General features: G+C 40.7%; 1 protein-coding gene across 2 annotated transcripts; it reads right to left on the bottom strand.

The window, feature by feature from the left end:
• Positions 1 to 1,086: 1,086 nt before the first annotated feature.
• ACOT9 (acyl-CoA thioesterase 9) lies at positions 1,087 to 26,456 on the bottom strand. 2 transcript variants are annotated; one of them, XM_069873789.1, is made up of 16 exons: positions 26,382 to 26,456; positions 24,549 to 24,640; positions 22,964 to 22,990; positions 20,074 to 20,119; positions 15,675 to 15,845; positions 15,543 to 15,580; positions 13,367 to 13,450; positions 12,268 to 12,371; positions 10,332 to 10,405; positions 8,215 to 8,282; positions 7,157 to 7,268; positions 6,209 to 6,299; positions 5,644 to 5,729; positions 4,747 to 4,834; positions 4,413 to 4,563; positions 1,087 to 4,167 (listed from the first exon to the last, which is right to left on the bottom strand). In XM_069873789.1, exons 1-16 carry the CDS (start codon positions 26,393 to 26,395, stop codon positions 4,109 to 4,111), a joined length of 1,305 nt encoding a protein of 434 aa, XP_069729890.1. In that variant the 5' UTR covers positions 26,396 to 26,456; the 3' UTR covers positions 1,087 to 4,108. The 2 variants fall into 2 exon arrangements, with proteins under 2 accessions (XP_069729890.1, XP_069729897.1); XM_069873796.1 differs by lacking the exon at positions 22,964 to 22,990.
• Between the last annotated feature and the right edge of the window lie 738 nt (positions 26,457 to 27,194).

Below are 27,194 nucleotides of genomic sequence, written 5' to 3'. Positions count from 1 at the left end.
AAATTTACTTCTCTTAGCATCTCAGGCTTAGATTCATGACTTTTGCTATTGATAGATTACTTTATTTCTGCAAAAATCTTGTTTGCTTGGTCACATTCTAGGAGCTACAGCTACTAAAGAGCCACCTGGTTATGGTACATTAGTCTGTAGTCCACAGGCAGTAGTGGCTAACCCGAAAGCCAGAAATAAGTTACACCTGCTGAATTAAATTTCCAGCCTGCACAAAGCTGGAAAACAATTTTAAACTACTAAGAACATGTCCTACGCTACATAAATTGGTACGATTTCACTACAAAAACCATATAATACTAAAAAAAAAAATCTCTCCTGCAGCACAGAACCCTAGTGCTAGCCTACCTGTATTGCCTGTAAGAAAAAATCCTCACTTTTAGAAGCATTTAATTGTGGAGATGACCCCGTTGTGGGCTCCACACCAGCCACGGGGGACTGGTCCCTGCTGCAAGACCACACCTGAATTTTCTGCTGAACAGTTACCAGACAAAGCAAAGCAATACTGTGAGCAGGGGCCAAAGCCTGGACCACAGTCCCTTCTGAGTGCTATAAACACCAGTTCTGAGTCATCTTCCCCACCTCCGGAAATCTCCCACTTCTGCTACGTAGCTGAAGATAAAAGGAACAGCTTCTGCCCAGAAGTGCCTCCAGCCTCCTGGACAGGAGCCCATTAGGGATGAGGATCCTCTGCTGTCAGGGCAAGTGCACCAGTCTATTTTCTATGCAGGTATCATTACCCAACTACACCTTCCACACAGGAGTCCCCAGTTTCTCTTTTCATGAAACCTGGAGCTAGTGCCTACCCTGTGAAGAAATAACCTCTCCCACACCTACTTAAAAATGTGTTTAGATGAGGACCAGCAATCAAACAAGTTTGTCATCAAATGCTGGACTGAATGTGCAGTAAAACCAATTAAGCATGCAGTAAGTTTAGAGCAGGTTTCTGAACTAAAACCCTCGCGCAGTGGCTGATGCTGCACCAGCTCCAGCAAGCTTCTTCCCAGAATGCTGTACAGCATGATGCAGCTGCAAAGAAACTACGCATTTGAAGAAGAGCTACCAGAAGCTGTTACAGTAAGTTTAAGTAAGTAATTTTAATACTTCTTTTAAAAAAGCACAGAAAAATAAAGACATTCAAAACAAAGTGCTTTTCCAGGCACTGAGCTCAGCCAGTCCCACAAAAATCTCCTTTCATATCACCATTATAAGACGCCTTACATGAAAACAATCCAGCTACCACAGATTTCCTCCTCCTCACAGTATTCCAAGGCATGATAGGCACAAAACCATTTACTTTCCACTACAGAGATGCAACCAATTAGACAGGTTCACTATAAATAAGATTTTCTAACAACACCTTTAGGCTTGTGTGGGAATGGTTAATCACTTGCAGCAGTGACAGGCTGGTCATTCATTTTGAACATAAACTCAACTTTAATGACTATTTTAAAGTATTTTAATTCTGAACGTGATATCTGGAAACAACTTCATCTCACAACAGTATACAGTGACATGCATGGATAATACACTCGAACAAAGATACATTCAGCCTATTATCAAAGAGGGTGACAACTTGGAGCTACCTCCTCCGAGTCAAAAATATGCAAGCACATATTATGTTTTACATATGTATATATACATATACATTCTGCATGGCTGTACACACATTTCTATAACTACTGTGATTGTGGTACTTGATTAAGTTTTCCTGAACTTTGAAAGCACACTAGTTCTTCTAAGCATCTTCATTCGTGGGATTCATTTTCTTCACTATGTCCAAAGGTTTTGATGTCACACTTTGCTCACTACTGTATTTCCTATTTTTTCATTCTCCAATCTGGGCAGAATTTAGAAATCATGATAAATTTATATTTAAATACAGCTGAAAAGTAGAGGAAGAACTTGGTACTCACTTAACTTACAAATGTTATACAAAAGTGACCCAGGCAGAAACACTGGGTCAAGGCTAAAAACCTGCAGATAGCCTGGATTATTCCATAGTTCAAAAGCAGATCCCTCCCCTTCCTGCCTTCCTACTTATTTTTTTAATAGCCAACAGTGATCCATGCAGCGAAGGGAATAGCAGCTAGGATAGAATTTCAGTTCTTCATTTGTGCCGTCAACTATTTTCAGCTTCAAAAGAGTTTTAAGAAGGAGAAAAACAGAAAATACACCACATATCCACAGTGCCATAGCCATTAAAGAAAAGAATATTGTAACATCATAGAGTTGAATCAGCACTGGAGTGTGGCTGAAGAGAGAAACTCTGTGTAAGGAACCAAGAGCTTACTATCACCACAATGCATTAATCTGATCCAGATCAGGCAACACCCCTGTGTCTCCACTGGAAAGCCATCTTAATTTAGAAATACAGGCAGCCAAATTCTAAAAAGGAAAGGCTGATGTGTAACATGCTGGTTATTATAATACTCACTCACAACCATTGCAAACAGCTGTTAGGAGCCACGCAGTTCATGCTATCCTGGCAATAAAGCTGGCCCTAAGTGTGAATTTCTCAAGCTTTCTTACTCAGAAATGAGATTTCAACTTGTTGTTTTATATTCCCAATCTATTTCATGCATCTGTGCCGATCCACATTATTTGTACTTGCTGCTTCCTGATTTTAAACCTAGCAGAGATGCCAGAGTCAACTATTGTGTATTACATAAGAAATTTATTTCATCCATTTAATGCACCATTGAGCCCAACTACTCCACTTTGGGTGTTTTGATCAGAAAGGCTATCAGTCTTGACCTGAAGGTAACACAGGTCCAGTTTTGTGCTTGTGACTAGTTGTCCTCATCCACTCACCTTCCTAATTTCGGGACACTGGGCTTTATCTGCCAGACACTGGAAATTATTAAAACTTTCTCCACTACATCAGAAGCACTTCAGTATCAAGCACTTTCTTGCTGCTACCTATATATCATAGTTATGTGCACCACTGTATTCCTTCTGTAGTGAGGAATTACTCTGTCCTTCACAGGTCAACTTGGCACCTTTTAAAGCTGTGCAAGTGTCATATTTCATTACTGTCTACCAAGGAACCAGACAAATAATCTGGCTGAGGAGGCTTGCCTTCTAGCTGTACCGCTCCTCAGTTGGATAAAAATCCTCCCACCATTCAGCAGCTGACTTAGGAGCTGCTCAAAACACGTTCTCTGGATCCTCAACTCCAGAATCAAACATAGTCATTACCAGTTTAGCAGCATTTTACCTTTCCTCTCCCCAGTCCCTAATAAACCAAAATGTAAAATGTTCTGCTCCACAATGCCATTTCCCAGTCCTACACAATCTCACCTATCAGACCTCTACTCACAGGCCATAAGAAATAATTCATTAAAGAACTCATTTACGATTACATAAAAAAAATAATAATGGTTAGAAGAGGCAAGGACTGTCTGTACACAAACAGAATGCCAGAAGAAACCATCTGGTCACCTCATTTCATTGCAAAAATCAGATTCCTCCCAAGGGAACATGAAACCATCCAAAACAGAAGCTGCAGCAGCCTTGTAAAATACCAGGTGACGGGAAACACCTGCTTTAGATCATGCACATACACCAGTAACTTCTAATCTTATTCTGCTGCCCAGATGCATGCGTCTTTGTTAAAAAAAAGAGGAAACTCTAAACTTAACTTAAACAAGAATGTAGGTCAAATGGCTTCACCTGTGAATATCTACCTATTGCACATATTTTTTGTGATAGAACTGCTATCCCTTATCAAGGAAAGACAAGAGAGAGCTACAAAGGGAAAGAAGGCAGATGGTGACAAGACAGCAAAGCCTGTCATGAGATCTCTCAAAGCAGACAAAGAGAAGCTATCTAAAGCTTAAGATTGTACTTTTTCTGCCTTTTTTTTCTAGCATCAGCATGTAAAAGTAGATTTCAACAAATCCTAGTGGCAGAGAATGAAAAATTCAAAAATATGCAAATATATAAATAGCACTAAAAAAGTATTTTTTGTTGTGGGGGTGGTTTTGTTCTATGGCGGTTCTTTTTTTTTTTTTTCCAGTACTGCAAGCACCTGTCTGTTAGCCATCTCTTTCCAAGACAGGTGCTGCTACACTGACAACGCAGCATGTAGTGTCTGTCAGATTTCTTTCATGATTGCAGCGAAGTGTCGTTTCCCATCTAGGTACAACATGGACTCTGAATGAGGTGGAGAGAAGAGAGAACCACATTAGTAACTTAATGTCAATACTGGGCAAGTACAAAGAATGGTAAGATTAAGAAGCAATCCACTAAGAATCAAAGCATAAGTGTGGTTTGTCATGAAATCCTGTTAAACTACTCAAATACCAAGAGTTTATCTACTAAAATGACCAACATTCCAACAGAAAGAAAGTAATCTTTCCTACAGAGTTGTGATGACAGTGTATTAATTGGATACTTGCCTCCATACGTTTTGGGGACAACCTGTGGGACCTCGTTTTCTGATTTAAATGTAAAATGGAAGATATTGGTTGTCTGGTGCTCCCTGGTATCTGGATCATAAACCTCACTGTGCACTCGAACCTGGATGTAGTTTCTTTCTGTGTAACAGACCTACACAGTTAAGACAAGAGTTATAGTTTGCAGTTATCACCGGTGTTGAAAAACTTTAACAGACTTCATTCCTTTAACAAGAAAAGTCACACACTCTCATAATACACTACTCAGTATCAGGAATTAACAGTCACTACAGCAAAGATAAGTTTTTCTCATTTTCAAGAAGAAATCAACTCCTACCTGTCCAGAAAGCAGTAATAAAGATCCAACCTCAACTGGCCTCTGAAACATGATATCGTCAACAGAGACGATAAAAGGCCTGGAACCCCTGAACAAGAAAAAGCAAAAATTCTTTCCAGGAATAACGAGGGTGTCTGGAGAAATTTAAAATATTTTGTCATCAGCATTTTAATGAAGGGTAATTAGATAGTAGATCTCTCTTTAACACAGGCTGCAGGAAGTGCTTAAGAACTACGTCACCACCCAAGACAAAAATAACTGCAAGAAACTTATCATGCATAAAAATACACACTTTTAAAGATAGGTTATTGCACCATTGTTGTATCTTATGACTTACAGTTCCTAGGCAATCTTCACACCATCCTTGCTTAGGGCTCAGTTTTCCAAGCACTGGCATAAAAGCCTTCCCTTTCTGTCAGGCTATGCATGCTCCATCCAACTTATTTATAGATATTTGCTGGGTGATGACCTCAGTCACACTTTCTAAGCACAAGCAGTTACTAGAAGTAAGTCAGAAACGGTTCCTCTTGTGTATAGAATGAAAAGATGCAATATTTATTTTATAGAATGCCTATTTTATGTGGTTAGAAAGAAAATATGTCTTGAAAAATCAATCTCAATACCTTGGTGTGGTAAGAGAAAACAGAAAAAGGACCTATTTGCTGTTTTGACACGTAAAGCTCAAAAACAATGCTCCAAGGAGTAAGATGCAAATCTCTTTGGAAGTACAACATATGTTCTAAGTAAAAACAGTGGTGTGTACTAAAAGTGCAAGATTCTACTAGACACCTAGGTCTTTTCTACTCAGATTGGCATTAAGTTGGTTAGCTTGGCTTCCTGACGCGTATATATGCACAGTGCTCTGGATTATATAAATATTGCAGATGTACAACTCACCCATAGCTGCAAGCCGTTGCCCATCCCAATTCAAACGCCTTTCTCATGAGAAACCCCCCAAAGATCCTATTGAAGATGTTCCGTTCCTGTATGTAGAAACAAAAAAATCAAACTTATTATTACACATTCTTTTCAAAGCATTGTGTTAAAGTCTGCACTTCACACTATTTAACTGAACTCCCAGTATCTGAATTTATAAAAAGGACCTCTGAAATATAAATGCAAAAGTCCAAATTTGCAACTTTACTTAATAGGAAATCATTGAACTCATTTGACAACATAAGATAAGAACTCAAAATTGTGTCAGCATCTGGAAGCCCAACTTAAACACTTCACAAAGGAACTTCTTTACACAAAATGGATAGTCTGGTAAGAAAACAACATAATTAAAAATCTTCTACTTTGCGGCAGCAATCCATACAGATAACAGAAAAATAGCAAAAGAAACTAAGATCTAAATACATTGTAAGGTCTGCAGAACCAAAGCAAAACAATGGATTGACTACCCTTACGAGACAACTAATAAGTGACTGTTTCTGTAATTCATTAATATTTTTCAAAATACCTGAGGATGACAAATCTGTAGGCCTTTCAGCTTTGCATCTTCCATCCACACTGAACTGGGTGGTAATTTACGACTCCGGAAACTTACTGTCCTTTGGAAGAGACAATAAACTTTATAGCCCACATCAGCAGAATTCAGCAAGTCAAAAATGCACAAATAGCAAATGCAGACACACATTTGGAAAAAAACCAAAATAACAGACAAAAACAAAACTGCTATCACTAAGAGCTGTTCCAGGTGACTTTGGAACCTTATCTAATGTGATATTTTGATTTGTTACTGCAACAAACCCACACTCTTGGTCTTCTAAAAACTTCTGATAATGTTCAAGCTTATGTGAATGAACAAACTCAAAAAAGGTACACGAAAGAAAAGATAAATCACAATCACAAAGCACGCACTTTACTAGTAAACCCTTACCCTTTTTTAAGTCATAATATATATGTATATTTCTAATATATAATACACATTATCATACGTGTATAACGTAATAATATAATATAATAAAAGCAAACAAGAAGCTAACAGAGCAATTCAACATCAAACAGGCAGACTGTTAGTGGTTTTCAAATCCAGACAGAAGGTGTACAAAATACATCTGGTCATTTTAAGGAAAGGCACATCTTACTTCAGTAAACAGCTTTCAAAACAACAACTGGAAAATGTTAGTAAGAAATTACAACTTATCCAATATTATTCATAACAGCTTGCTCAGAAGCTCTTTGTACTAACACTGTCACTTTAATAGAAGACTTTTAAGAGAAGTAGATGCCATATTAAATTTTGTACCTCTGTTTCAAATAATATGCTGCAGAGTTTAAATCACAAAAAATGGGAAAACAAAATGTGTGCATTTACTCCAGACTGCCTTATTAGCACCCACTCTAAAGGCATGTTACTTTTCCCTCTCATAAGACTTCAGTTCTCCTCCATCTCTCCCCTTCTTGCCTTGTGTCCAACGTATTAAGGAATATGTCATGAACAATGTTTCTTTCTTCTGCAGTGGGAGCCATTTTCAGTAAGGAGGCAGTGCTGAAATCAATCCTCTTCAGCTTGTTCACTAAACATAAAAAGAAAAAAAAGAACAAATTAAGAATATTTTAAAAAAAAAAGCATTTGGCTTGGTTCTGGAGATTTTAACCTGGAATCAGCTGTCTCCTTCCTTTTTCCCTTCCCCTCCATAAGTTAAAAGCTGTAACTTCCCAGTCCAATAGATTCAGAAAGAAATTTGGCTCTCAGAATTGACCAAACCAAAGGAAAAATAAGGCTGTTCACTGTTACCACACCCAATGTGACAAACACCATTTATACACATATTATGGTACCCATCCAGCCACCTCTCCTACAGAAAACTTTAAGTACTCCCCTCAAAGTACAGAAAAAAGTATCAAACAAGAAACTCTACAGAACAAACAATCTGCTTCAAGTTCTGCCAATGGTACAAGAAGAAAAATTTGTGACAGAACTCATTACCATAGGCCACAACAACTGAAATTTTAGCTTAGAAGTTTTTCTATTCCACTTTTCAGTTTCTACCATTTCTTTAATTCTCTGCTTTAAAATTCCAAATTGAAACAAAAGAAGATGGAGCTACACACTCCTTGCCCTTTCTTATTCCAAGTTTCTTTCCAAAAGGAACGTGGGCACCTGGAGGTAAGGAGCTGTGATGCACCCACAAAATCACCATGGGGGCAATCAATCAGCCAGAGCATTAGGAAAGCCTGTGCTGCCCTCAGATCTGAGGTGAAGCAAGCATCCTGGAAACAGAGAAGTCTAGGAGGGGTGCAGAGGACATCAGGAGTACCCTTGTCTGTCAAAGCATTGCCAAGAACGTGATAGCAGGCCTTAAAACTCTCTTACACTACTGACACACGAGACAGAACAAAAAACTGATTTTACACAAACTAGGAGCATTTCCAAGCAGCAGAACTTCTGAAGCCTACTTCCTCCCAGTTACTAAGTTGAACCTGAGATGGACATGCATACTACCAGGAATTATGACATACATTCCCCTTGCTTGAAGATTTCTTCTTCTTCAGGGGTCTCAGGAACGAGTGGATTAACAAATGCTGGCCTACAGAGAGGAATTTATTTTACGTTACAAACATTGTAAGAATTTGTTCTGTAAGCACATTATAACAGTCCTCCATGTTTGCTTATACGTATGTTACAAGACGAAACGGCACATGCTTCAGCTTTATGTGGCAGCTGCCAAGAGAACATTATATTAGCTTTAACTCTGAAAAGGCAGTTAAGTGATCCAACCACTATCTAGTATAATCGAGAAAGAGTTAGTGATGAGTCTATGCTTTTTAAAGGGCTAAAATGTACCAACAGAGTATAATGAAGATTATTCAAGCAGAAAGCTGCTTAGAAACTCAGCAAATGAAGAAGCGATGATCTGGGACGGTCTAAAAGAGATACATAAAACTTGCACAGTATCACCCCTCCTGGAATAGAAAGAGCTCAATGCTGTAGCTAGCAAGCGTTCTTACAATCTACACGTTCCCATGACAGCCTTATCAACAGCAAAAAGCTGTTTACCACACGTATTACTTATCAAAGAAGACGATACAAGCCTGCCTTGAGTATAAATTTGTATGTTTATTTTACTGCACAAATAAGTTTACTCTAACCTCATTATATAACAATTATTTCTTTTCACAAGGCAACGCAAATGCTGATTTTCAAGAGGCATTCTTCCCCATAATTTCCAATTATTTTTCCAATTACTGTTTTTGCTGAACAGTTCACCTCTACCCCAAGCCTTTACTTGGGTTGGTGAAAAAAGGCATGCAGACAGGACCTTTTCACTTGGAACAAACTGCTCTTTCCTGGTTTGCCAAGGCTCTGGATTTTGGAGACACACAAGCTCCTTCTCTATTGGAGCTCATTCTCCCTCTCAGCTCAGGACATATCTATGTAACCTCTCCTGTCCAAGCCCCAGGCTGCTGAGATGTAAGTTTTCTATGGTCCAAAAGCCACAAAACCATGTTTCTGTGGCACTATAACCAACCTAATTTAACCTGTACCTGTCTGAAAGGTTTTTACCTCACATAGAATAAAAACCCTGCCTATATGGACCAAATGCTTCCAAAACACAGACGGCTTGCGCCTAGCTGGCTTGAGGAACAGCCACTGAAGATTTTATCTATCTGCACAAGTCCATGTAGCATTGTCCTTAGTCAGTCTGCTAGTATACAATTAAATCAGATTCCATGTAATACTTCTGCAAGTCCTTAAACTGGGAACCATAAATATAAGCGTGTATATATATATATACACATACACACACACACATATACTTAAATGCACAATATGTTAATGGATTCTAAGCATCCCATAAACCTGAAGGAAACCAACCTAATAAGTATCTATAATCTTATCAGGACTAAATTATGTCAAGCAAAACCTCTTCATTAAATATATCACTATTCATTAAATACAGGCAATTATTTAAACTAGTAAGAAGCAGAAAATTATTTATTATTTTTGCAGCCTATACAAGAAATACAACCATCTTTTTCTAGTGCTCTAATCACATAAACCAAAACTGAAACTGATCAGCCTGTTATTTTAATGACTAAGGAATTACAGTGTTAGTTCTGTGAGAATACTGATCAGTTCCATGTTACTTATCCAAGTTTTAGGACGAGTTATTCTGATAACACCTATCATGCATCTATTAGGGAATTAATGTCATTATTCACCCAAAGGCTATTTAACCATCAAGAATCTACCTTTTCATTTTTTTAGGGAAAGCAAGCAATTAATTCTAACAACTACTGGAGAGTATAGGCGGGTTTCTAGCCAACTCATTAACTTCTACATTCATCAGGCCAGTCATTCAAACACAGGGAATCTGTTCAAGAAAAGGGTCAGATCCCAAGACTAACAGCAATCTCTGGTATCACCCAGCTCTGAAAGCAATGCTCTGAAGCTTGCCCTAGGGAAGTAACACTTGCCAGTAGAAAACATCAACTATGTGATTTATTTATCACCTACACTATATGGTTTCTACACATAGCAAGCTGCCACACTCGCTATTCTTACCACAGCAGAAGTGTGAAGATTATTTTCCTGTCCTATAAATTACCGTTTATCTTCCTGTCCAACAAATTACCGTTTATTTTCCGGATCCCGAGCCACCATGACAAAGGTTGCATCTAACACAGGGCTGTAATCACCATCATGTAGCTAAAAGAGACAGGAAACAATCATATTTCCAAACCCTAAAACTGTAAATGTGCTCAGCAAGCTCTTCAATTGACATCAACTATGTGATCACACTGTTAACACTGTTTTATTTTCACTTTCTGTTATCCCTTTCAAGATATCTCACAACTGGTCTCACAAACAAAAACTCTAGTCCTGAGAATTCTGCAAGTAAGCAGTAAGCAGGGAATGCTTATTAACTGCTTGTTTGAGGCGCAGAGTGAGAGGAAATCAACACAGGCTTTTTAAAAGGACTCACCCTTTATTCTGAGAAATACCAAAACAGCAATTTGTTGTCAAAACCAAATTGCTACTAATGGCAGCACCAGCAGGAGTTCAGACAGCAAAGGTGTAAACATTATCTTCTACATCAGAGACTTTACTTAAGGAGACAAACAGAATCAAAAAATATTTACCTATCTATCTGAATTATAGTCACTAATTCCACTTAGGCGCTTATAGCATATCTTTATTACCCTAAATAATTAAAGTACTGAATTAATGTTTCAGTTAAGTAATCAACTGACAGTAAATAATCAATACAAACATTAATAATTTTTAATTGAACTGTTAATATTCCTTCTGCTTCCCGCATAGTGTAGCCTGGTTAGATGGTCAGACTTTTCATTTAATTTATTTTCTATTATTTAGTATTTAATAACTTAGCAAAAGAATTATACTATGCAGTAGATAAGATGAACACAAGAGAGATACAGAATCACAGAATCACAGAATAACCAGGTTGGAAGAGACCCACCGGATCATCGAGTCCAACCATTCCTATCAAACACTAAACCATATCCCTCAGCAGCTCGTCCACCCGTGCCTTAAACACCTCCAGGGAAGGTGACTCAACCACCTCCCTGGGCAGCCTGTTCCAGTGCCCAATGACCCTTTCTGTAAAGAATTTTTTCCTAACGTCTAGCCTAAACCTCCCCTGGTGGAGCTTGAGGCCATTCCCTCTTGTCCTGTCCCCTGTCACTTGGGAGAAGAGGCCAGCACCCTCCTCTCTACAACCTCCTTTCAGGTAGTTGTAGAGAGCAATGAGGTCTCCCCTCAGCCTCCTCTTCTCCAGGCTAAACAACCCCAGCTCTCTCAGCCATTCCTCATAAGGCCTGTTCTCCAGCCCTTTCACCAGCTTTGTTGCTCTTCTCTGGACTCTCTCCAGAGCCTCAACATCCTTCTTATGGTGAGGGGCCCAGAACTGAACACAGGATTCGAGGAGCGGTCTCACCAGTGCCCAGTACAGAGGTAGGATAACCTCCCTGGACCTGCTGGTCACGCCATTTCTGATACAAGCCAAGATGCCATTGGCCTTCTTGGCCACCTGGGCACACTGCTGGCTCATATTCAGTCGGCTGTCAACCAACACCCCCAGGTCCCTCTCCTCCAGGCAGCTTTCTAGACAGACTTCTCCTAGTCTGTAGCACTGCATAGGGTTGTTGTGCCCCAATTTAATACAATTTAATACTGAATCTGAATACCAACATTAAAAATGATAAATCTATAAAATGCATAGATATAAGGAAAACAAAGCTTTTCAAAAGCAGAGAAACTTCATTACGGAAAGGCAGAGCATAGCCACCTGTAGGAGTGCTGTGTTCCAGTTTTATTACAAAATACTGGTTAAGAAAAATGCATGTCTTGACAGATTAGAAACAGACGATCTTGCTTCACCTGGACTACTGGAAGTCATCTTGGTCTTGAAACATTAAGACTGTTTCAAGCCCTTCTAAAACAGTTATTCCAGAAAATATAATTGAGAATGCTAATACCGTCATCCAGAATTCACCCTAAAGCACCTCATGACTGTTCTAGGATGGAAAGAAATCACAGGTACTAACCTGCAGCATGTGCATCTTCACTTCCATTGAGGTCTTCCCAACCCAAGAGACATTGCCTGTGAATTTGATGTCACAGTCCGGATGTATAATCTTCTTGCACAAAACTACAAGACAAACATTAGAGGTAACTGGAGACATCGAATACTAAAAAGAATGGATTCTCTTCAGTTCTGTAAGTGGCAACACACAGAAAAGACAGCTGTTGCAAGGGCAAGGAGATGGGCATACAAATGGCAGACAGATGACAGATCCACAGAGGTGCTCAGGACAACATGTGACACAAGCAAGGTCCAGCTCCACGAAGAACAAACACTTTCCAAGAATGGTTTGGGTCAGAAGGGATCTTAAATATCATCCAGTTCCAACTCCTCTGCCACAGGCAGGGACATCTCCCAGAAGACCAGGCTGCTTAAAGCTCCATCCAACCTGGCCCTGAACACTTCCATGGAGGGGACATCCACAACCTGTGCCACTGCCTCACCACTCTCATCGTGAAGAGTTTCTTCCTAATGTCTAATCTAAATCTTCCCCTTTCCAATTTAAAGCCATTCCCCCTCATCCTATCACTCCATGCCCTTGTAAAAAGTCCCTCTCCAGTTTTCTTGTAGCCCCTTCAGGTACTGGAAGGCTGCTATAAGATCTCCTCGGAGCCTTCTCTTCTCCAGGCCAAACAACCCCAGCTCTCTCAGTCAGTCCTCACAGCAGAGGTGCTCCAGTCCTCTGATCATCTTTGTAGCCCTCCTTTGGACCCATTCCAACAGTTCCATATCCTTTCTTATGTTGGGGATTCCAGAACTGGGCACAGTACTCCAGGTGGGGGCTCACAAGAAAAGAAACTCACAAACCAAAAGAAAGCCAAACACAGATGTGCAGGAATCGTGAAAGTCATATTTTGAAAGGAAGGGATATATAAAATGCTGAAAAGCATCTACAAAACCCTCTTGTCCCTTCTCCCTTCATCAAAGCCAAAAACAAGACAAAGTGAACTAAAGAAGAGAAGGAAAAATGTATCTTCAGTGAAAACCATGGGAAGGCAGTAGCTGCTGAAAGAGTAAGATGAACAGATGAAATCATTTCTACTGATCAAATCACCACTTACTGATTTTATCCACCAGAGCTGTAACTATTGATAAGGGAGACCTTGGCTGCATTTCCTGCTTGGTGTGAGTGTAACAAATAAGAACTGTGGAGAGACCAAAAACAGGAGTCAGTTCTCCTAGGCTTATACAAAAATTTTATTGGAGCAGATAAAAGCCATCTTTGCTAAGCATGAGAATTACAGGCAAAACTAAAATATTATATTTTAGCAGTGCACACAACTTCCACATTATCATGTACGTAACTCACAGAACGGCTAGACAGCAGTAATTCAGCATCTGTTTCAGCTACAGGCATCATTTACTTCCTACAAAGAGTAGTTTTGCTAAGGACTTAAAATCAACCCATCACTCCTCTATTTTGAATCTTACTTAATGTGTTCCCTTTGGCCTGGCAGCCCACCATCTCAGATCTTTCCTATCTCCAGTTTTGATTTCATGCAGGTTATCCAAGTATACACGCTGTCTGGGGACTTATTTTCAAATACTGGTTCCTTTAGTGAAGTGCAGACTAGATTAGCTGTGCCTTACAGACATAGAAGCATAGTCAGAGGTATTTATCACACTCTAATTACTACCAGCCAAACCACTATTCAAACTAATTAGCTCTGCTCACAAGAGCACACCCAAGTAAACAGACTCCTTAGAGTAATATAAGGCTGCAAATGGGTTTTTTTTCCAAGTACTCAGATAATTTTCACTCAACACAGACTTCCATAACCAAAAGTTTGTACTTAATGAGATAAGAGAAAGGAATATCTCTGTCCTTCCAGGTAATCTAAAAATTTTTTTTATTCCCTCTAGAAGTACTGAAGTCACAATTCCAAAATCTGTTATGCTATCAACTGATGACATAGATATAATTAGTAAGTCTGAATGGGATTTATGAGAATCCTATTGCAAACAACAACAAACCGGAAGTCAATCAGACCTTTAAGTAGTACATATGCTGAGATCATAGAATAGACAGGGACAGGATGAAACTGTACATTTTCCTGTGAAAACTGCTGACCACCATCCTGAATGTTGTGTAACTGGGACAGACTCTTGATTAACCCAAAACAATACATCCCCAGCCTAAGGCCCAGTATGACTTCAAACAAGGCAAAGACATTCTATGTTGCAACAGGAAAAAACCAAGAACTTCACAGATTTAATGAAAAACAAGCTCATATCATCTACCAACAGAAGATAGCCAAAAACATCAAGTGTCTTTGGGTACTGATGCCAGTATCTTCCACATCCCAGAAAGAAATGTCAATCATCTAGCTAATTAGTCTATCTTTGTTACATAGGTGACATGTATTCACTTGTTTCTCTGCCCTCCTTGATTTTGCCCATCTTGACCCACAGGTCTTTCTTTTCTGCCAAAACAACTGTTCCATTCAGAACTTCCCCTTAATTATTCTCAGTCAAAAACCTCCTTCTAAATGCTCCCAACCAGCTACAGAACTCTGATTAAGAAGGAAGTCACCTGCTAACATATTAAGAGAAAAGCATCTCCAAGTTATATTAATAACCTCACACATTTTAGCTGCAAAACAATTCAAAGAACCTGAACTTTAAAAACCATGAATAAATGAAAAGGAGAAGAAAATTACGAAAGCTAACTCATGAAACAAAAGATTGTTTCTACCCTTAACATCAATTCAGATACAGAACCCAAGAATCTACACCAAGTGTTTTTCATTTGCTCTCAATGGATACATTCTGTTCTTTCCAGCTTATACTCTCTTCTCCCCAAAGTGAAGATTAAAATATTTGCCCTTCACTCTCTTCAATCTCTTTTGAGTTTTATATGTTGGGGGGAGGAGGGGTATAAGAAAGAAGTTACATGTTTTAAATTGAAACAGCACACTGTGAATTTTCTCCAGTTTAACACTCTATGCAGATTTATAACCTGGGATCATTTCTTGGTAAATTATTCTTGTAGCTGGCCCTTTACAAAACTGGCAGAGGCAAGAAACTGAAGCCAAGCAATTTTGCTTCTGTCTGCTCTTTACCATCCTTTTTTCCCTTTCACTAACATTATATTTTTATCCTTCACCTTTGAGACAGCACATTGATGTGATTCCCTCTCTGAGGTCATACTATATGATACCAAACAGCACTTGACAGCAGTAAAACTCACTTTGTCTGCATTATTTGTGCATTCCTTATAACAGCACAGATACATACCTCCTAAACTGTCAAGATCTTCAAGTATCCTTCCAAACCTGTAAGATACGGGAGGCTGACAATTAATTATCTACATGCACAGTAAATGAAAGTTAATACTTCCCTGTACGTGCAACGCAGTTGCTTTGGTACCTTACACTGTTGTGCACATTCAGATACTTTTCCCTGATTTCAGGTTGACTTCCTAGAGGCAGAATAACTTCCAAGTAGCTATCTTTCATCCTCCTAGGAGGGAGATCTTCCTGTCGTTTTGCCAGTAAAGTATGAAGAGCTTTTCTTTCTTGCATTGCTTGCACATGATCCCTGGTAAGAAAAAAAAAATACTCTGGTCTGGGGCATGACAATAGAACTGCAACCCTAGCTAAAAGATGTCACATTGAAGATTATCAAAATGAAAACAAAAATGTAGTAAATGTTGCAAGACACAATAAGCGTGCCTTGAAAAGAAAGTGAAATGCAAATAATCAGATATGCTAAGGAAGACTACTGCAGAAAAGTTTTGCATCTGTGTAGCATGCACATACTTCGCACTAAAGAGATTAACACAATTTATCTAACTCTGAATGCTACCAAAATGTTTCCCCTTAAAAAGAACAAATCACAGATAATTTAAGGTATAAGATTTTGTGCATATTCGTGTCTTCCACAGCTACTGTATCACACCTCTTCCTCCAGTTCCAATTCTAAAGGACTGACTGTGAACTTACAATCTGTCCCAAGATGTAAAGGAGATGTATAGGGCTGCTTATTAATGACAACAAAGAGAACTGATCTGCTAAGACCTGCTATCATCCACAGGTGACTTCTCCCTTTACAGCACCAGTTCATACAGCATAACGAGATCAGCAAACTAAAAGAAAGAGAAAATTAATCTAATTCCCAATCTCTTCCTACCTAGTTGTCTTACGATTTTACAGGAAAGTTATGGAAAGAAATGAAACAGAAAAGGGAGCTTTTTCAGAGCTGCTCTTCTAGCACAACCAAGTAAGAGGAGTTGCAACCCTCACAAGAGAGTGAAGGCCAACTTATTGTCATTTTTTTTTTCTGATCTACCAGGTTGGTTCCTTGCACAAGTACCTCCAAGACAGAACATGCTAGCTCAACATTCACTCTTACCTGTTCCTCCAAGTTTCCTCCCCTTAAAAGTACAACCTAACTGAACAAAGGAAGCATTTAATAACACCATTGGACTCAATAAAATAGCATCATACACCCAAGGTTTAAAACATGCAACAGTTCCAGTATAAAGCCAAAGAGTATGCAAAACTATAAATCCATTTCATAGAGCATGAAAAGGCATAAAGCATTAAGTAACCAAATGTAATTTTAAACTTGTGGATCTGAGCCATTCCTGCAGTACCGCATGCTTCATTGCCAAGACCTGAGTGCCACTGTGTTTAACAAAACTAATTGGAAAAATAAATTAAACTGAAAGAAAACAACAGAAAGAATGTCTTCACCAAAACCAAAATCTGTTTGAAGTTTTCACTTTGGATGAGTTCTGGGTATTAGTAATTTTAGATGAAGACTTTTTTGTCTTGAGCTTTAATTTTGGGAGAGAAGAGGTGCAAAGCAGTCATGCTTCGACATATTTATATGCCCTCTCTTCTATTTAATATTTTTTGGGAAAATATATGTAATCCATGATGGAAGAGAGTAAAGTCTAGCAGAAAATTAAGGGGGGGGAGTTGTTTGTTTGTTTTAAACATTAAATACAGCTTACTTCGTCTGGGCAACATGACAACTGCAGAGTTCAGAGAAAATAAAAGGCTAATAACCTCCTCCAGAGGGCTAATGTTTGAAGTTACGCCACTGCATAGAAACAGAATATATCAGATGAGTAAGGAAAGATGTAATGTCTCAGACGATGCATCCTTATGCTTTTTAACAGATTTGTTTCCAAGGTCTTTCGGTGAAACATTTAAGAGAAATTAATCAGAGAGTAAATCAGAAACGTAGGTACATACATATAGAAACAAACCATAAAAATACAATTATGTTCTGTTTTCACCAGTCCCATCCTGGCTCCTCTGAGGTCAACAGCAGTACTCTTCTTGACTTCAGCTTCAGGATGTACTCTTCAGTGCAGAGAAATATTGTGTTCAGGGCAGTGACATCGTTCAACAGATAAATACTGTTACACACTGCAACACCAGCAGCACAGTAACAATACTTCATCTAAGTATTTAATACCTGCCCTAAACATTCTGAGAAATGACATTATTTCTGAAATGGCCACAAGTCCAGCTCCACTATAGTTAGCACTGAACAGATTGTTTTAATTACAACTGAAATACAAAATCAGAATAAATACATCTATAAGCAAGATAAGCCTTTCTAGTACTAAACGCCACTAGCCTTTACAAGAGAGAAGCCACGAACCAAAGTTTCTTTTTAACAGAATTAATGGCCAAAGGCATTCCTCCAACTTGCATCTCTCCCCTCCCCCAGCAATCCAGATGTACACGCATCAGTCCTTCCCTAGTTTCCATTTTGGGATTCCTATCAAGCTGTTCATTTAAGTTTGTCCTCTTCAGTTACTCTATGGACTAACTCGATTAAAGCACTGGCTGTTCAGCCTCCACATGTATCAACTCTCCGTCACCCCATTTTAAAAGTGGGATCTGAAAGGCCAACCGTATCCTGTGCTGCATCGAAAGAAGCACTGTTTTAGGAGGTGATTCTGCCCCTCTACTCTGCTCTGGTAAGACCCTACCTGGAGTACTGTGTCCAGCCCTGGCACCCTCAGCCCAGAAAGTACATGGAGCTGTTGGTGTGGGTCCAGAGGAGGGCCACATAAACAATCAGAGGGCTGGAACACCCTCCTAAGAGGAAAGGCTGAGAGTTGGGGTTGTTCAGCCTGGAGAAGAGAAGGCTCCAGGGAGACTTTTCAGTACTTAAAGGGAGCTTGTAAGATAGATGGGGACAGACTTTGTAGCAGGACCTGTTGTGACAGGGCGTGGGGTAAGGGTTTTAAACTAAAAGAGGGTAGATTCAGACTAGATAAAGGAGAGACATTTTTTACAATGAGGGTGGTGAAACACACTGACACAGGTTTCCCAGAGAAGTGGTAGATGCCCCATCCCTGGAAACATTCAAGCTCAGACTGAATGGGGCTCTAAACAACCTGATCTAGTTGAGTATGCCCCTTGCCCACGGCAGGGGGCTGGACTACATGACCTTAAAGGTCCCCTCCAACCCAAACCATTCTGCGATTCTATGACCCTCCAAACCTCCCAGTATTAAACGCATTATTCTCAAGCACTCCCAGCTATGGGCTTGATGGCTTTTCTTCTTCATGGTAGCTAACACGTACAGCATTTTTCAAACCATTTCTGCTGTATTTTATACTGCACAAAAGACATGCCTATCTAAGAAAAGCACTACTGTGGTTGATCCTGGCTTCAGTCTGCTCTCCTTCAAGGGTGGGGGCAGTTGGGGAAAAGAAATTAATAGAAGATCACACTTGACCAACACTGTCTCAAATCTCGGATGGAATTTCCATACGGCATGCTCCATCCCTGGCCATTCTGGGTTGCAGGAAAGGCTTTTTTAAAAATTCCACTTCTAAAGCCCTTTTCAGCTGACCTACCAAAAATTTCAAGCCCACTCATGCCTAGGTACTAGTTATTACTAAGCAAAAATCGGTTTCCCAGATTCAGTCACTTTCTTCAGCATGCCTATAACCCCATTTAGACAAACCTTGACAGAAGGCCTGGACAAATCAGACACTTCATCCAGGCAAGCCTCTCCATGTCCCCATCAGTGTACCAAGTGTGAAACAACCTCAGCAAACACAGTCATAAGAAAATCAACAATCAATACAATAATTATGAGACCACCAAACAGCAATTTGTAATATTCCCAGGCTGCTATACTGACTTATTCAGAATTGTTAACAGTAGAAGATTACAGTTAACTCTCACTTATTCAATGCAATGGAGGGGGAGGAAAGTAATCTGCGTGAAGCCAAAATATTAATGATTTAAACTGTATATAAATTAAACTAAAATTAAGTTACTGCGGAGAAAAGAAATGCCCAAGAAGCACCTGACTAAGGACACACAGATCTCAAACTGACAATTTTCCAGTGACACTGGTGCTGCCAGGCCATTCATAGCACAGCCTGCTTCATGCAAAACCAGCTCAGCTGCCTCTGAATCCGATGCAGGACAAATCCACCATGTGGGTAACCCACCAACAGATAACTCAAGAGGTAACAGCAATGTAACATTTCCAGTCAGATTCTACAGCTTTTAAACTTCCACCAGATCCAAAGCTAATGGGAGAATCTTGTAAGCATCAAGGTCGCTCATTTTGTTTCTTCAGTGCTAAAGATCTGCCAGAGAAATCTCAGAAGTTTGTGACCCACAAAGTTAACAACTCGAAAACCTTGTTTGCGTTACTTTTTTAGCTGGATCTTTTTTCTTCCTCGGTCAGCAAGCTAACATAGTTAAATTCCACCTCCACAACTGCCGAGTTCTCTCTGGGTTTCACAAATGAAATAAAACACATTTAATGTGCACTGTACCTCCAGTTGGTAGATGCTCCCACTATATCCCTCAATCTGCTCCGCACTGAAAAAAAAAAGAAAAATCAAAGCAAATCAAGCTTAGTTCTGCAAGACATGAATGTGAGGTTGCCTGGTGCTAAAAGGCACGGTTCTTATCCCAGTAGAGGAAAATTAAGCAAATTCATGCAAATAGCAGCCCAGAAATAAAACTTTGGCCAAATTCACTGATATTGTTAGTACGCATATCACCATAATGGGTTGAGTAACATGATTCCATAGCTTATTGTGTACAGCCAACAAAGAATGCATATTGAGTGTTTGTTAATGCAAACACCTGCATTGCTAATTAAAAACTGAAAGAGGCAGCAGCTCAAGATCAGACTGAGGAATTTTGATGTGAAAATATTGCAGCCTAAACACAAACAAACTGTGGAGATAACACAGATCCAAAAGTCATAAAAAAACATAAAAAGGAACAGTAGAGCTGGAAGACAGGGAATGAGGAGAGTACTTTTTAATTAGTACCACTCATGAAAGGCAGGTAACGTCAACAGACTGGCTGTTGCCTGCATGGTTTTGATAGCCTAAATTTTTAGCAGCTTCAAAGAACAGTGTTAAGACACGTGAAGGAAGGCCTATAAAACTGCTTAATGCACTGTTTGCGCTATCAGAGTTAATGTTAGCTCTGCACAAGTTTTTCCTAAATTTCATCTGCATAAAGCAGTTTTTCTACTCTTTCCTTGGATGAGGCTATTAAATGTGGTATGCCATTAAATGTACCAAAGTACTCCATCACTGTTAGGCTGATGAACATGTCTGAAATGAACAATGTCTGAAAACAAGTAGAGACAATTCGCACTCCCAGAACAGAAGAAAGTTAAGAGTTGTGCAGTAGGGATCTCTTGCTCATTTACAAAGATTTTTATAAGAGAATGATAACGGATACATTAACGAAGGGCTACCAAGAAAAAAATCCAGAATTTCATGACAAAACAGAAAGGGTGCTGCTGGCAACTCAGGAGCTGATCCTTACTACTTTTAGGTTACAAGACATCAACAGGCTCTGCACTTTTCAAGCTAAATGCCCAGTCATTCACTGTGATCAGCAAGCTGTCCTGTGAACCCTGGAGTGAGCAGGGCCTGATTTCCAAGGTATTTAGATCACAAGCCCCTCTCAACCAGACCTACCCAGCTCTGCTGACCTCCTCCCCCTACAATTACTTCAGTTTCTGCTGCTTTCCTCCCCAAGTCATAGAATCATAGAATGGAGTAGGTTGGAAAGGACCTTAAAGCTCATCCAGTTCCACCCTCCTTGCTATGGGCAGGGACACCTTCCACTAGACCAGGTTGCTCAAAGCTTCATTCAACCCAGCCTTGGACACCTCCACAAAGCTTGTGTAAACAGGGTTCTCTCTGAGATTTGTGTTCGTCTATTTTGACTGACATCAAGCAACAAAATGTTCTAGAAGAGAGGGACAAGAAGATAGGCAGACAAAGACAAAATAGATCACTTAGGTCTCATTTCTTTAGGAAATTAAACTAAAAACATATTTTGAAATTAGAAGAGTTCCACCAATTCTAAAACCAAAAAAAATTTCAATGAAAAAAACTTATTGAATATCTTAAGAGTTGGGGTTTTTCGGAAGTGGGGGAATGTCTGATTCTTTATTTTCTTAAGAAGCAGCAGGCTTGTTTACAGAATAGGTACTACTTTCCTGTTACTCATACTCCACCTGTGAAGCTGCCATAGCATGCATTTGATCAACACAGTACCAGCAACAACACTGTTACAGCTTCTAGAACACAAAACCTCAGTTCTCCAACAGTGGGCAGCCTGCTGGGGTAGACAGCGAAATAAGTTGCCCTTTCTCTTTGTTTAAATTAAGTTCATCTTCCTTTTCAACTCTGAAGAAGTAAAAAGCTCTGAAAAAAATCTCGAATCCAAACACACAAACATATATATGTATATACACATATATACTGTTACTCTCATTTAATACTTCTGATATCAATTTTAGGCACACAAGTGAACATTTGCCAGGCTGAGCGCACATAATTTTTATTTTAACGATAAAAGGGACAAAGTGTGAAAGTATTTCTAAAATGTTGCCAAGCTAAATCTGTTCCATTTTGCAGGCTCATAAGTACATAGTTTTCCCCTCCTCCCTGCACCCAGGAAGACTATATTGCTCTTCTAGATATTAGTTATCTTACAACAGAAATTGAAATAAGTAATTAAGCATAAAAATCCATAAATTCTTTCTCTTCTCTTACTTGGCAAATGTCTTCAACGTGTAAAATGATTACAGCAAATGGGATTTATCTATCATTATCATGTTGTGTATTTCACAGTATCTCTTAAACTGCCATCAGTGGATCAGTAATACCTGAGCAGTAGGGTTCAAGTTTATTTGCACTGTGCTGTGACGAAGGACATAAGGGCAGCTAGAAAAGATCACTGCATTCAGCTCTGCCAGTGCAACCCATGCCCTCTTGCCTCTCCAGGCTGTATCCCAGTTCAGGTAGACCACTGTGATGTATTTTACCACCAATTTTGGTATAAATCTTGGTCTGGACTTTAGTTAAAGCTGCAGATTCAAATGTCTAAAATTAAGCTAAGTACTGCAGGAGCTGCTGCGCAAGAGATTTTGTATCCCACAAGCCTCTTAGAAACGTGATATCCAGCACATCACCAGAAACACAGTGCGCTGACAGAAGTCTAGTATCACCAATACTGCCACAAATAACATCAGAGGCACTCGCTGAAGGCAAAGAGGCTTTAGGCAAGTTGACGGAGAAGAATAATAGCATTTTGTTTTTCATGAAGGCTAAAGTACAGAAAAACAGTAGCTGCGTGAGTTTAGTGTTATAGCAAATATTAAAATATGTACAGATTACCACAACACACCATTATTCACATGAATGGGTGAGTGTCCTGTAGAATGGAAAACACAGGTTAGATCAACAATTAAAAAAACAATGCAAATTACATCTAGTAAGGAATTACCTGATTATACCACCTGCCTGAGTGCCATTTATGCACACATTCCTTAGTTTTAGTAAGTAACTGCAGGTAACCCGTCCTTGCCTGATTTAGGGTCATCATCCTTGTGTTTACAAATGAGTTTGCCTTTTCCTTCAAAGCCAGTTTTCTAGTTCCTTTGTCTACTGGCTCCGTGCAGTATCTGCTTGCAGTGTAATTCCAAACAGTTTTTCAAACATAATGCTACCATATACTGTTGACAAACACTATTAACTTTGGAAGGAATTTCAAGAGCATTCTTCAGAAAATGGGATGACAGCTATCTCAGAAGAAGCTTCCAAAGTCCTCTTTCATGTAGCCTTTGGAAGAACCACGGAAGAAATGAGGGCATTCACAACTGGGACCCAAAGTAAGGAGGAAGCATGTGAAAAGCTACTAAGAACGAGTATTTGGTGTTTCGTGAAAGCATGGATACCAAATTAAAGGAAACTCATTTATACATCAGCAAAAGTGTGTGCCACCTTATTTAAATGTTACAATTTTGGAACAGAATCTCAAGTATTTACAGTTATTTCAGTCCAAAAAAAATATTAGCATTCCTTGGAAACAAATCAGAGGCAAGGCCACAATGGCCTCACTGCTTCACTATTTTTACTGGCCTTCTAGGTGTTATCATTATCAAATATCTAAAACAGAAGAGCAGGGTAATATTTGCAAGTATGCAATATTATATATCCCTGCTTCTCTGCTTTAATCTCCCAACTCTTTATTAACAATATTTATTTACTCTTTATTAACAATAATGAAAAAAGTTCTCTAACAACAAGTAACATTCATTTTCCCTTTCACTGGATAACCTGTGTTTTCTATTTAGAAAAAAAAGGGAAAAGAAGATCTCAGAAACAAGTAAAACTCCACGAAGGAATTATTTATACCTGGCTCCAGCCCTCTTCCTCCTCCCCTTTCCTCAGCACATGGGATTAGAATGCAAAACTTTTTAAAACTCCTTTGAAACAGGAACATTATGGTTTATTACTACCAGGGTGCTAAAACAATCTTTTAACACAAAGCTCTACTGATAAGAGCATTTTCACAAGGAAACGCTGCTGATCGGATTAAAAGATTTCTCTAACTTAGTGAAATTCACAGCACTGACACATTAAACCTTCTGTAAGATATTATTTCCACCCAGTTCTCCATTTCTTTGCCATTCTCTCTAGTTGCCACAGTACCTGTCTGTACTACCCTGACCTTCTATCTAGAGCCAACCTGAGAAGCAGCTGTCCCTCCAGAAAAGAATCACATGCTCTTCCAAGACTAAAGAACTAGAAAAGCCTCTAAATCGGTAACTCTGATGATTATTCATATTCATTGTTATTTATGTCCAAACACACAGCAATTTTCTGCTACCTCCTAAAGACATGAGTTAATACATGAAGGGCCACAACCTGAAAGAATAAACTCCTTAGAAACATTGTTAAATCTTCTGGAGTACAGCCAATTACTTTACCTTCGAACATGTCCGGAAGCACTGGGGAGCCACTGGTCCCAGAAGTGAGTGTTCTAGCCAGAAGAGAAGGCAGCTTCCTCATGGTGTACAACCTATAGGCAGAGCAAAAAAATTTAGTGCCTTTAAAACCAATGCCATGAAAATAATTTAGATTTTTTTTTGAATGGTGCCGATTACTTCAGAAACTCCACTCCTTACTGTTTAGTCAGATTTTCAGAACCAGATACAACCTGTGCAACAGTTCAAGCCAGCTGAAATTCCAACCAATACCAGTCCTTACCTGAAAACAAGAAGGAAGTATGATTCACTAGCGGTAATTGTTCTCTTCATCGACTGATCAGATGGCCTGGGACAACCAGTTTAGATCAAATACCAGCTTCTACCCTGCACACACCCTAACATAGATGGGTTCTGTACGCAACTAGGAAATCATCCATGATCGTAACCACATACTTCTCCCTGCAGTTGGCTGGTATGCATAGCAGTGGAAGGTGGAATATCCCAATAAGGATATCACAAGGCCTCTTACAAAGTCCTACGTAGCTAAACCTGGTCTACTCCTCTGTGGCTTACTACGGCTGCAATTTGGAAAAAGACTGAAATGCACGGTATAATCCTATTAGCTATTCAGCAAGAAGCTTGTTTCAGCAAGAAGGGACAGCCATGAAATCCTTCAGAGAATGTAATCTGCCCAGCAAACATTCAGTCAGGTGGTAGCCAATGTGACTCCACCAGGCAAGAAAAACTATGGTAACACAAAATTACACAAAGGGTCAGCAGGAGTAAAACCCTTCAAGAGAGTTCATGGCACTAGTCCGACAAGGCGCATGAGGTGCCTGTCCTTTAGTTTTCTTCAGGCGAGGTAGGTCTTTCACCTCAAAAAAAAAAGAGGCAAGTTTCCAGGCACCAACAGAGAAGTAGGGCCATGTACACATCTCTATATACATCTCCATCGTGGACACATCTATAGATATATGTCGTGTACACACAAGCATCCTTGGCTTGCATGTACACCAGAATTGGATAAGAGAGTAAAAGGGGACACACAAACAGAAACCTCTTAAGATGCCAGCAGAGCTTCTCTTCTTACCAGAGATCATAGGATCATAGAATGTTTTGGATTGGAAGGGACCTTAAAGATCATCCAGCTACAACCCCCCTGCCATGGGCAGGGACACCTCCCACCAGATCAGGCTACTCAAAGCCCCATCCAACCTGGCTTTGAGCACCTCCAGGGATGGGGCAGCCGCGACTTCTCTGAACAACCTGTGCCAGGGCCTCACCGCCCTCACAGGAAAAAATTTCTTCGTAAGATCTAACCTAAATCTCCCCTCTTTCAGCTTAAAACCGTTACCCCTCGTCCTATCATTGTATTCCCTGATAAAGCCCCTCCCCAGCTTTCCTGTAGCCTCCTTTAAGTACTGCGAGGATGCTGTAAGGTCTCCCTGGAGCCTTCTCTTCTCCGAGCTGGGCAACCCCGCCTCTCTCAGCCTGTCCTGGCAGGCGAGGTGTTCCAGCCCTCGGATCATCTCCGTGGCTTCCCCTGCGCTCGCTTCAGCTCTCCCGAGAGAGGAGCAGGGGTCAGGACCGCCTCCCCCTTCTCCAGAAGCCATCCGGGTGGGATTCCCCGCCGATCCCCCACGCCGCGGGGCCTCGCCCCGGCGCCACCCGGAGGCGACGGGCGACGGGCGGAGGAGCCGCCCCCCACCTCCACCTCCCCCGCAGCCCCGGCCCCCGCAGCCCCGGCCGAGGACAGCCTCGCCTCGCACCCCCGGTTACGGATCGGCCCCGGGACCCCCGCCCCCCGCGCCCCCGAGCCGGGCGCAGCCTCACCGGGCGGCCAGCATGGTGCCCTCGGCCCGCCCCGCGCGGCGCCGGGCGGAGCCGCAGCCCGGCCGCACCCCCCGGGCTCAGCCGCGGGCCCGGGCTGCGCTCCCGCGCGGGACTTAAACAGCGCCGGGGACGGGGACCCGGCCGCCTCCTTGCGCTGCCTCCGCCTGCGCCCGAGAACCGTTTCCGGAAACAAATTCCTCCTAATATCCAACCTAAATCTCCCCTGGCGCAGTTTGAGGCCGTTCCCCCTTGTCCTGTCCGCTGTCACTTGGGAGAAGAGGCCAGCTCCCTCCTCCTTTGAGCTAGTTCTAGGCAGCGATGTGGTCTCCTCTCAACCTCCTCCAGCCTAAACACCCCCAGCTCTCTCAGCCGCTCCTCATAAGGCCTGTTCTCCAGCCCCCTCACCAGCTTCATTTCTCTTCTCTGGACTCACTCCAGAGCCTCAACATCCTTCTTGTGGTGAGGGGCCCAGAACTGAACACAGGATTCGAGGAGCGGTCTCACCAGTGCCCAGTACAGAGGGAGGATAACCTCCCTGGACCTGCTGGTCACGCCGTTTCTGATCCAAGCCAAGATGCCATTGGCCTTCTTGGCCACCTGGGCACACTGCTGGCTCATATTCAGTCGGCTGTCAACCAACACCCCCAGGTCCCTCTCCTCCAGGCAGCTTTCTAGACAGACTTCTCCTAGTCTGTAGCTCTGCATAGGGTTGTTGTGCCCCAAGTGCAGGACTAAGCAATTGACCTTGTTGAATCTCATCCCATTGGTCTCGGCCCATTGATCAGAATCAGAATCCCTGGGAGCCTGGGTAGG

This window comes from Phaenicophaeus curvirostris, chromosome 1 (genome assembly GCF_032191515.1).
Source record: "Phaenicophaeus curvirostris isolate KB17595 chromosome 1, BPBGC_Pcur_1.0, whole genome shotgun sequence".
NCBI classification, from domain to species: Eukaryota; Metazoa; Chordata; class Aves; order Cuculiformes; family Cuculidae; genus Phaenicophaeus; species Phaenicophaeus curvirostris.
Note: the sequence above shows the minus strand (reverse complement) of the source record. Positions and strands in the feature narration are given on the sequence as shown.